This window comes from Salarias fasciatus, chromosome 17 (genome assembly GCF_902148845.1).
Source record: "Salarias fasciatus chromosome 17, fSalaFa1.1, whole genome shotgun sequence".
In the NCBI taxonomy this organism is placed as follows: Eukaryota; Metazoa; Chordata; class Actinopteri; order Blenniiformes; family Blenniidae; genus Salarias; species Salarias fasciatus.
Genome location: NC_043761.1, coordinates 2,819,334 through 2,831,558, shown reverse-complemented (window position 1 = coordinate 2,831,558; position 12,225 = coordinate 2,819,334). Strand labels below are relative to the sequence as shown.

Here is a 12,225-nt window from a genome sequence, read left to right as displayed (position 1 = left end):
CCGTCAAACTCAGCTTTACAACAACAGCTGAATAAACAGCTGAATAAAGTGAGATATTAAATGGAGTTCTTCTGGTCTGAGGGGGTCGGGAACACACAGGTGCATTGTGGGCGATGAAATCAATGTAAATCCGGAGCTGTTGTAGATCTGCTCTAGCCGTGACCTCTGACCTCTCCGCAGCGTTCCCGAGGTCGGACAGAGCCGGCCTCATGATTATTACCCAGCATCCTCCGTGCATGCATTAACATTCGCGCTGTGTTTATATTTTTTCACCTGCGCCCGACCTTCAGCCCCGCCCACCGCTCATGAATATTAATGAGGCGAGGACGGCGGCTGAACTCAGATGAAGCTTTATTATCACTTTTATTGGGATTGTCGATGTCGAGCAGGTGAACGAGGCCAAGAGGGATTAAGAGCCTGAGGACGACCTTTAGGGGGGGCCGTCTGTCAAAGGGGGGGAGGAAGAGGAGGAAGAGGAAGAGGAAGAAGAAGAGTGATTCTCTCCCGTCTTCATTTCCACCCGGAGCTCCTGAACTTCACCGTCTCTGATCAGAAGCTGTAAATCTGGATGAAGCTCCTCTGCAGCCCCTCTTTCTCCATTCCCATCATGCACCTGGCCTCTCTGGGGCATTACCATAATCCGCCGGGCCTGCGGAGACTTCCTGTTTACAACGCCGGCGGGACTCCGACACCGACGGAGAAAGGCGGGCGGCCGTCGCCATGGCAACAGCAGCCGACCATCTATCTGATTCCCCTCCTTTATTGGTCCGCCTGTGTTTTTTTCCTCTTCTTTCCATTTTACCAAAACACCGTCAGCCGTCAGGCTCCACCCACAATGCTCCACTCCGCTGTGTGTGTGTGCGTGCATGTTCGCGCAGTGCACGTGCACAGTCCACACTCAGTAGTAAAATACACTAAAGAAATAGACTTTAGAACTCATTTACATTTATGTGACGACTGTTTTTTTCCAGAAAAACTTTACATTTACATAAAAATGTTTGAAAACGACATGTTTACATGACAACGTTATGAAAATGGTGCTTGTTTATACAATGGCGTCTGTTCACATGACATTTAGCAAATGGCATCTATTTATATGACCATGTTTTGGAAATGTCATCGTTTACGCTGCAACGTTTTGAAAATGGCGTCTGTTCATATAACAAAACGACTGCTGGCTCATAAAGCAGAAACGCCCAAGCTACTGAACCAGTTAGCTAGTTAGCTAGTAAACTTGTTCCAGAGTCACGCCTCTCTGGATTCCATTGTTCTTATTTACCAAAACCCTGATGCTCGTTCACAGTTCATTTGCAGAGAATTTGCATTTTTCCTCGGTTTCCATGGCGACTGACTCAACCCCTGACCGAAAATACGATTAATGCTCCGTTTTCCCTTCAACTCGCCCGAATGGACGTGTGACGAAAAATATTAGAAATTTCAGTTTTTCATTTTTACCATCACATAAACTAATAAACCTGAAATAATTGATTAAATTTCAATATTTTAAGAAGACGAGGTCTGAATGAGCTTAAAATGACTATTGACTTCCTGTTACCCCTGAAGCTATCATTTATTGATCACTACTTTCACTGATTAACTACAGTAAATTGGAGGAGCTGAGTTCTTCCTGGGGTGGATGTTGGCATCATAAGGCCCGCGGACCAGATGCGGCCCTTCAACTCTCCTCCAATGGCCTGAATCGCATGAAAATTACAGTTATTATTATTGGCTTTAATCCACCTCATCATTTTATCCTACAGGACGTTATCACATTATTGGTTTTGTGTAGCACTTTGGCTACCAGAGCTAACAGTTCGGAAAATTGGTCTAACAGTGGAAAAAATAAAACAAAAAAAGAGGTCAATATTTAGAGAAATTTAATTTGGAAAATGTGACGCAGAGCAACAGAATTTAGAATAATTTATTAAAAATAATTCAAATGAGCTGCTGGCCTGGTCCAAAAGTGAAGCCCGATTCTTCTCCATGTATCTCTAGAAAAGCTGCGAACAGCTAAATTCAGCTGAGTGGAACATTGAGGCCTCCTCATGTTTCTGCTACTTTAAACAGAGATGTAAAGAAAAAACAAAAAACAAAACAAAAAAGAGCTGGATAGTAAAAGACAAGCGGCGTTTCTGACGTGGCTACTTTAGAGAACGGTTCATCTGCTCCCACAGACTCGCCTCACGTCCCGCCTCTCATCTCGGGGTGAAGATCTTTCCGGCCCCGGAGCGGCGCCCGGGACGGAACCTTTTGATTTTATCGATCCGCTGCCCTTTTCCCTTCCAGGACAAACGTCCCGGGAAGAGTCATCGCTCTGTCCCCGGTAATAAACACCCCAACGTCTCACGTTCAGGTGTTTTATTGTGGAGGCGAGAGGAGCGATGATGGATTCTCTGTGTTTTGGTTACAGTCGCCGGGTCGGTCGCCCCCGGCGACGCCGCCTTAACGAGCTCATTACCTCGTTAACATCGTTAAGGGCCAGTTAATTGTTTGTCCATTAGCCGTTAGCAGGGCTCAGTGGAGAGCTAACGAGGGAGCGCTGCCGCCACACACACACTCGTGTACACACACACACACACACACACGCATGCACGCACACGCGCGCGCGCGCACACACGCACAGAAGAAAAAAAAAAAAGACAAAATCCATCACTGTTAAAGCACATGCTCACCGACACGCTGCCATTTATTACCGCTAAATCAGCTGCACACACACACACACACACACACGCACACACGCGCACACACACGCGCGCCCTGCTTGAGTCAATCGAGCTGTGAGACGAATCAGCACGACTGGAATTAATTCCCAGATTAAAGCAGCCTGATCAATTCCATTCTCAGCAAAAATGCTGAAGTTACATCTCTGTAAATAAGCAGCCATTTTTCTTTTTTCATTCTTCTTCTTCTGTTTTTTTTGTTGCTGGCACTGGAACGAGCCGGGAGCAGAGATAAATCAGCAGGAACAGAGTCGATCATTACAGGTCGTCCCGCGGTGTCTTCAGCTCTCGGATCGCCCCGTGACTGAGACGGCGGGGGACATGAATCCAGGCACGGTGGTTGGTTTGAATCCCGGACGCAGCTGGGAGGCGCCGCCGCTCCTCTGCCCACGAGCGCCGACTGTTCCCGGCTGACGGCGGCGAGCAGAGGGAACGAGCGGCTAATTTACTGAGACTAAATCATCAGATTTGAGGCGAGAACCGTTCCGCTCTCACATGCCGGTGGGGTCGCCGAGGGCGGGGGTAGGGGGGGGGGGGGGGGGGGGGGAGGGGGTCGGGTCGCGCCGGGGGCGCCGCCGCTTTATTTACACTGCGTGTGCAAAATAAAAAAATAAAAGAGGAAACAAGTGAAAAGTGGCTGAGTGGATCGTTCACAGTGTCAAATGATGACAAACACATTTCATGTGTCTTCTCTGACGCTTCCTTCAGCCTCGGGTTTGTTTTTCCAGTATTTATGCAGGAACGCACTCATACCCAATACCCGATACACCATACTCGTATCACAATCAGGAGGTGTATAGATATCACGTATCAGTACTTGATACTCATGTCTTTTACAGGTATCGATACCTGATACTCCTATCAATATCAGGAATTGATACCTGATACTCATATCAATGCCAGATGTTCGTATCAGCATCAAGTAGCAACACTTGATAGTTACAGCAGTATCGGATATTGATACTCGATACTCACACTGGAATCTGATCGGGAACTACCGCATAGTGTATCGGTATCAGGTATCCAATAACTGATACATGACACTTGTAGCAGTGTCGGGTCAGATTCCACCTGATACCTGCGTTGGTATTAGGTATCAACACCTGATATTCATATTGGAATCGGGTCAGATTCCACCTGATTGGTATCAGTTCCTGCAGCTGATACTCATATCAGTATCAGGGATCACTAACTGATACTTATATCTGTATCAGGTAATGAAACCTGACACTGATATGAGTATCACGTATCGGGTTTTGGACCCAATCCTCTGATCAGTATCAGATATCAATACCCGATACTTGTATTAGAATCAGATCGGACACCACCCAATAGTCGTATATCCGGTATCAATACACGATACTCCAATCAGTATTGGATCTGATACCCGATACTGGTCTATCTCTAGTCTGTTTCCTTCTCTAAAGTAATCAGCTGTTGTCGAACTGAAGATCTCAGAGTTTCAGTCTCTCGTTAAATTTCAGAACTGATTTTTAAAACAGTGAAACATCTGGAAGCAGCTGGTCAGAAGCCGCTGTTTGAGATCAGATGTTTGATCAGTTCTGCTTTTTTATACAAAACAGATTTAAAAAAGGTAAACTTTGACCCAATCTCCTCCACGTATCTCTAGAAAAGCTGCGGAGCTGCCAGTCCACCTTCAAATCAGCCGTTCTGAACGAGGCCTCCTGTTTCCATATTTATAGGATCACTAATATTTGATGAACACAAAGGAGTCGATATGTTAAGGTTTATATTTCAAGGTAATTAAAACAAAAAAAAATGCAGGAAAATATCCAAGCAGTGCATCATTATTCAAGGTGGAGCGTTTCCTGGTAAATCTCAGATCATGTCTGGAGGGGATCTTTAATATTTGAAAAGTTAGTGCGGGTGATTTCTGCAGGTTTCACACATTCTGTTGATTTTTAATCCGACGCAGCGTCGCAGCCGTTCTCAAATAAATGAGAGTGTCGACGCCGCCGGGGCCCGCTAATATTTATCCGACAGTGATTACTCATTATGGCGGGAACCCGAACGCACCGCCGAGGCATCGGCACGTCTGCAGGTATTTATTCCAACACATCGGAGGATCTCAGGAGGGTTTAAAAAAAATGAGACATGATTCATAAATAACAGAGTAGTGAGACGAAACAAAGGTCACAGTTATTTATCTGTTAATAAAACCTCTGAACGTCTCTGTTCAGGCTGCTGGTTATTCTTCCTGCTTTCATTACTGCTGGAGGATTTTCATTAAGACGGATTTCTGAAGTAGACCAGCGGGTCAACGCAGAATTTTATTTTGAAGGAAAATCCAGCAAAAGGACATTCTTTCTTTGATTCCTAATTAAGACACTGGTGAGAAATGTTTTATATTATGGACTTAAACGGTCTTGAAATGCAAAATAACTCAATGTAAAGCAGACAACTGAAAGTGTGATTGATCAAGATTAACTATGGAAATGCTGTGATTAATCAAAATTTACTATTGATGGAAATTCGGTGATTAATAAAATGTAAATTCTATGATTGACAATGGAAATTTTGTGATTAATCATGGACATTTTGCAATCATGATCAGTTCTGAAAATGACACAATTAACCCTGAACTGCCACCTTATCGCAGCGGGGGAGTTTGAGTGCCATGATCCCAGGAGCTAGGGGGTGGGAAGGTCTTCCATGACAAACACGTCCTGGGCGACGCTCTACTTCTCTGGTTACCCTTCTTGTACCCCTTTCACACTGGCCAAAAAACCCGTTTAAACTCGCTAATTAACCGGGTCCTCATGGCAGTGTGAAAGTGTTCACTCGGCATTAGACCCGGGTTTTTCAACCCTGCAATCGACGCGGGTTTTTAGCGGGTCGCTACTATCGGCTTTTTAGTGGGAGGGGTGAAAGGGAGTGTGAAAGGCAGACGCGAGTCGACGCGGTAACTTACGTGATGACGTCGACGCAGCGTGGCTACGTTAGCGCGCTAGTTGTTGTTTCTGGACACAGTGTGAGATTTCTTTTGTCAAGATGACCCAGTATTGGCAAGATAGCGAGACCAGAGAGCTCCTCTGGATCCGTGGGGAAGAGGGGATTCGTCTACAGGTAACGGGGACTGTGTTCCGCTGCATTGTTTACTTTCGCTTTGCTCCGTCGCGCTGATGATGTCATCAACGCGGGACACTATCAGCGCGGGAAGACGCAGCGACGCGGCTCGCCAGCAGGCGGTGAGACGCGGGTCTACATGCAGTGTGAAAGGACACAAAAGGCGATTATTAGTGGGTCGAAAACACGGGTCGACCTGCTAGTTGCAGTGTGAAAGGGGTATTGGAGTCCCTGGGAGAGGAGCTGGATAGTGCTCCAACTGGGAACTCCATTGATCTACTGGGGGACTTCAACGCTAACGTGGGACCTGGAGGCGGCCTTTCTGATCTGAACCTGAGAGGTCCTCTGCAATATCACTTCTGTTCCAGCCATAGTTTGTCCATAACGAACACCATGTTCGAGCACAGGGGTGTCCATAAGTGCACTTGGCACCAGGACACCCTAGGTCGGAGGTCGATGATCGACTTTATTGTTATGTCATCTGACCTCCGGCTGCGTGTTTTGGACACTCGGGTGAAGAGAGGAGCAGAGCTGTGGACCGATCTCCACCTGGTGGTGAGTTAGATTCGCTGGCGGAGGAAGAAACTGGACAGACTTGGCAGACCCAAACGCGTTGTGAGGGTCTGCTGGGAACATCTGGTGGAACCCTCTGTCAGCAGGGTTTTCAACTACCACCTCCAGGAGAGCTTCTCTCATGTCCCGAGGGAGGCTGGGGACATTGAGTCTGAGTGGACCATGTTCTTCACCTCCATTGCCGAAGCAGCTGCTCGGAGCGGTCGTCTTAAGGTCTGTGGTGTTTGCCGTAGTGGCAAACCTCAAACCCGGTGGTGGACACCGGAAGTAAGGGCTGCCGTCAAGCAGAAGAAGGAGTCCTGTGGAGTCTTGTTGACTTGTGGCACTCCTGAAGCAGCTGACAGGTACCAGCAGGCCAAATCAACTGCAGCCCGAGCAGTTGTGGAGGCAAAAACTTGGGTCTGGGAGGAGTTCAGGTGTCAGAGATGGACTCATCAATCACCCCAACTTGAAGTCACAAAGGTGGTTGGTACATTCCTCCGTGGCAAGGGGGATGATATTCGCCCTGAGTACCTTAAAGGTGCTGTAGGCAGGATTCTGCATCTCCGCCATCTTGCTTAAGGGTTACCTAAGCAAGATGGCGATTTGACCCATCTAAGATGGCGATTTGAAACCCAGCACAGCCAATCCTGTCCTGTTTTTTCTGACATTACGCCCTTACGCAAGTTAAGCCACTCCCACAAGAATGTGCTACGAACGCCCCTCGACCAATCACGGTTACCCCTAAATTCCACATCCTCCGGTCCGCTCCGTCTGCGCTCAGCTCAGCTCCGGTCCGACCGCCGCAGCAAATACGTTGCTATTTTAATGACTGTAGCTGATTTCATAGCCTCCGTTCTGCTCCGGTCCGCTCCGCTCCGCTCCGTCAGTCCAAAATAGAGCCGAGGTCTATTTTTCTCTCCGGTCCGGTCCGTCAGGTCTCGGTACGCATAAATTTCCACAGTTCAGATGCACCAAACAGGAAAGAGAACTCCAACAACCTCCGGTTTTATGCAAAATAAAATCATTTTGTCTTTATTAAAAACTTTAAACTGTTAAAAGACGTTTTTTTTTCCGTCACATTAATTGTCGGATATTTCACGAATAGACATACCATGCTGATTAAAATATACACTTTAAAAAGCGGGCAAACAAAAATTAAAGCACACTATCAAATTTTACTTGACAAACTTCTGTTTTGCCTGTAATCAAGCTATAGTCGAACGTTTCTGAATGTTTACACAGCTGCATATACGGCCCATTTGCAGGCTATTGTCCATAAATTTCGTATTTTCTACAAAATACATAGCCTATTCAGGACCGTGTATGCATTTTATTCTGAAAGGCCCGAATGTCAACATCCTGTTGCACGAAATTCAGCGTGTTGAAGCACAACAACCAGCATGAAGAGACGCTGATTTTGGAAGTGGAGAATCATAAAATTTTATATGACCCCAGTCATCCTTTCTACAGGATGTACAGAGAAAGATGCCAGTGTGGCCCAGACTGCTCAGCTTTTGGAGGTCGATGCGAAATAGCGCTGCGCTGCTCTGCTTCTCCGGCCGGGCGGAATAGAGATGCAGCGGAGCAAAGCGCACGCTGTGGGTTTTGAACAAACGGAGCGGTCCGGAGCGCAGCGGTCCGGAGCTGAGCGGAGCAGAGACGCACGCAGTGGAATTAAGCAGTTAGAGCCTCATGGGCTCTTCTGATTGGTCAAAGATACCTGGAGCTATCGAGATTCCTTTTCAGCTCAGAACAGAGACAGATGGAAACGCTGCACCCTCGCGGTAGTGCAGTTATGCTACACTCCTAAAGGATTATCAATGGATACTCTAACATTTAATCCAAAGAAAACACAGAAAAATTAGCATTGACTAGCAAAATCCTGCCTACAGCACCTTTAAGTCTCTGGATGTGCAGGGATTGTCTTGGTTGACACGTCTCTGTAACATTGCGCGGGACAGAACCTCTGGACTGGCAGACCGAGGTGGTGGTTTCCCTTTTTAAGAAAGGGGGACCGGAGGATGTGTTCCAACTATAGGGGGATCACACTCCTCAGCCTCCCTGGGAAAACCTACTCCAGGGTACTGGACAGGAGGATTCGGTCGATAGTCGAACCTCGGATCCAGGAGGAACAATGTGGTTTTCATCCTGGTCGTGGAACACTGGACCAGCTCTATAGCCTTCATAGGGTGCTTGAGGCCTCATGGGAGTTTGCCCGACCAGTCCACATTTGTTTTGTGGATTTGGAGAAGGCGTTCGACCGCGTCCCTCGTGGTAGCTTGTATGGGGCTTTGGGAGTATGGAGTCCGAGGCCCTTTATTAAGGGCCGGCCGGTCTCTGTGTGACCGGACTAGGAGTCTGGTCCGCATTGCCGGCAGTAAGTCGGACCTGTTCCCGGTGCATGTTGGACTCCGGCAGGGCTGCCCTTTGTCACCGGTTCTGTTCCTTATGGACAGCATTTCCAGGTGCAGCCAGGGGCCGGAGGGGGTCCGGTTTGGGAACCACAGGATTTCGTCACTGCTTTATGCAGATGATGTTGTCCTGTTGGCTTCATGGATCCTGGACCGTCATGCACTGGGGCAGTTTGTAGCCGACTGTGAAGTGACGGGGTTGAGGAACAGCACCTCCAAATCCGAGGCCATTGTCCTTTACCAGAAGAAGGTGGTCTGCCCTCTGCAGGTCGGTGGAGAGACTCTGGTTCAAGTGGAGGAGTTTCAGTTTCTCGGGGTTTTGTTCACGGGTGGAGGAATAATGGAGGTGAGATTGACAGGCAGATGGGCGAGCGACGCAGATGTTAACGCAGTGGCTGAATTGTTGACATTTCTCCATTTGTATCTTTTTTTTGTTTAATCCAAAACTTAAAGAAATCATCTCTGGAGTCAAAATGAGGACGAGAAACGCCGCGAACGAGACGCCGGCGAGAGAAAAAACCAAACCCTGTGATGAAGACAGACTCCTGCTGTCGCACTGAATATGAACGGTGGAGCAGTTTCTCCTTCCCCACACACACACACACACACACACACATACACATACACATACACACATACTGCAGGGCGGCCGTCTGGAGCTGCTGCTCATCCGACATGACGGTGGACAGATGGCGGCGAGCGGCGGAGGTACAGAGGCGCACATTGACTTATGGGCTCCGTGTCACTCTGGATTTTGGTTACAGTGCTCAAAGAGCCCCGGGCAGAAAGACGTCAGGATGAGAAATGCCTGACTGCTCTTCCTCCTCCTCCTCCTCCGCTTTCATTCATAACAATGTCAGGTTAAAGGGTCTCGACAGTTATTAACCAGGAATCTCACCGTCCGTCTCAATCCGTTAGCATGCTAGAAAAAATAACTGTCAGCGGCATTCGACAGTGGTGACGTTCTGCCACGCTGGACAGGCTCTCAGCGCTCGCAGACAGTGGCGCTGCGTGAGTCTCCAGGTCAGGACTGAATGAACATTTCAAAACAAATCAAAACCAAAACAGAGCAAACTGCCCTCAGGTCCAGACTGTGTTCCAGCAAGTGGAAGGTCTGGAGAGGAAACCCGCCGACTGGCAACATTTTAAAGCCACTGTCTGTGGACTCAACGTGAACACAACTGTAACCTGTAAACAATTCCATCATCTACAAACAATTCTGAAAACCACCGTCTGTGAACAAGTACAGTGTTCAGAGATGTTTCCTACAGATATTTTTCAGTATCAAAGCTGTAGGTTGAACCAGGTGTTTAACCAACCTGCTGGTCACTGGTTGAACTCAGTCCAACCGGTGATGTTTTATCAATTCTAAATAACAAACATCAGTAATAATCTCTCACAGCTGAAGCTTTTCAGCCGTATAACAGGCCTGCTTCCCCAAACAGATGGATGCTGAGGAACATCTGGAAGCTCAGTCTGCAGCTGGACAGTTCCATACATTGAAACTCAGTCCTGAAGCAGCTGATCAGCGAGAGGAGCTCCGACCTGAAGCCTGGTTCATGAAGTGAAACGCTGAACCTCAGGGAGAACGGCTGACTGCACTGAACTCAACGCCCCACAAAACAAAAGAGAGAATCTGGAATGTCCGATAAATCCGGAGGAAGACGAGTCAGCAGGAGGAAGACTCACCTGGCCAGGTTGAAGGCGTCGTCGATGAGTCCGGCTCGGTTCCCCACTGAGATGATCTGAGAGGGAAGAAGAGAGGAAAGAGTGAGAAGAGTGAATAACAGAGCCGGACGGAGGGGGGGGAGGGGGGGGCTCACCTGGGGGTTGGTGTGAAGCTGCTGGATCAGCAGCTTCCAGTTCTGCAGGTCGTAGTTGACGCGGAAATATCCCGTCTGGTTGATGTTCCCGATCAGCCAGGAGCCGTCGTCCATCTGACCCACGCGGTGGATTTCTGGAAACAACCAAACCGGTTATCACAGGAAATGAAGGTTTCACAGAACGCACACCCAGAAACATTAGCCTGCATCCACAGAGCTGTGGTTAGCATTAGCTTTGGCTTTACCCTGCATCCACAGAACTGTAGTTAGCATTAGCTTTGGCATTACCCTGTATCCACAGAGCTGGGGTTAGTTTTGGCATTACCTTGTGTCCTTGGCCCTTTGGTTAGCTTTAGCATTAGCATAACCCTGTACCTATAGAGCTATAATTAGCTTTAGCAGTAGCATAATACTGTTTCTATAGAGCACTAGTTAACTTTAGCAGTAGCATTACCCTGTATCTATTGAGCTATAATTAACTTTAGCATTATCATAACCGTGTATCTTTAGAGCTATAATTAACTTTAGCATTATCATTAGCATAACCATGTATCTATAGAGCTATAAATAGCTTTAGCATTAGCATTACCCTGTAACCATTGCGCTGTGGTTACTTTTAGCATTAGCATGGCCCTGTATGAACAGAGCTGGGATTAGCTTTAGCATTTCCCTGTATCCATAGAGCTGTGGTTATCTTTAGCATTAGCATTGAGTATCGTGCCGACTCTGTGGTCCAGTGACTGGTGGGGGTTGGTGTTCTTAGCCCCCCCTCCCCCTCCCCCCCCAGCCTGGAGGCGGGGCTACCTGTCTTGTTGTTGATCCACAGGAGGCTCTCTGAACACACCGCTGAGGAGTTTCCCACCGCCACCGTCAGCGGCACCTGCCACTGTAAACTACAAGAGAGGGGGTGGGGGGGGGGGGGGGGGGGGGGCAGTGTGAGAGGAATCGAACCGGGTTTTATTACCTACTGTTATCAGATAGAGAGGCATTAAAGAGAGAGAGAGGGACGGTCAGCCGTGATCGTTCTGCATCAGTCAGCTGAAATGGAGCGAGAGACACCCGCTGTGTTATAAAGGGGGGGAGAGGGGGAGGGGGGGTAACTGCTGTATCGGCCGGCAGCATCAGTCAGAGTGGAGGAGAGAGAGGAAGGTTTAACTGGAGGGAGAAATACTTTCCTCCACTGTGTTCAGTCAAGTGGTTTCTAAACGTCCCTCTGACAGGTTTCACCGGTCCTCACACTTCCTGTCGTCACCGATCGCCACACTTCCTGCCGTCACACGCCTTAGACACGACGACCACATGAAGGTTTTCTAATCTGCTCTCCGTGTGGGATCGGAATCACCTCTGGTCAGCAGAGAATCACCACAGCCCAGTCCGTTAACACAGGATGAACAAACTGTGTTTCACTCCAGTTAAAGCCCAGGTACAGGGTGTGCATCCGCTGCTGCCACGTGCACGCAATGCTGCCACGTGCACGAAAAAAAAAAAAAAAAAAACACTGTTCATGTGAACAGACAATAAACGATGACATGAAAGGCGACTGTGAGGGTCTCAACAAAAACCAGCTGGGAGACTTTATGGAAAACCTGCAAACGATCACGGTTAACATGGAGTGTCGTTGTCATGGCA

General features: G+C 48.1%; 1 protein-coding gene across 1 annotated transcript in view; it reads right to left on the bottom strand.

The window, feature by feature from the left end:
• LOC115404267 (thyrotropin-releasing hormone-degrading ectoenzyme) overlaps positions 1 to 12,225 on the bottom strand; it is a 138,011-nt gene that overhangs the window by 17,347 nt on the left and 108,439 nt on the right. The window contains exons 11-13 of the mRNA XM_030113537.1: positions 11,401 to 11,489; positions 10,597 to 10,730; positions 10,463 to 10,518 (exon numbers count right to left, since the gene is read on the bottom strand). Of these exons, the coding sequence (XP_029969397.1) occupies positions 10,463 to 10,518; positions 10,597 to 10,730; positions 11,401 to 11,489 (279 nt within the window). The remainder of the gene's footprint in view (positions 1 to 10,462; positions 10,519 to 10,596; positions 10,731 to 11,400; positions 11,490 to 12,225) is intronic.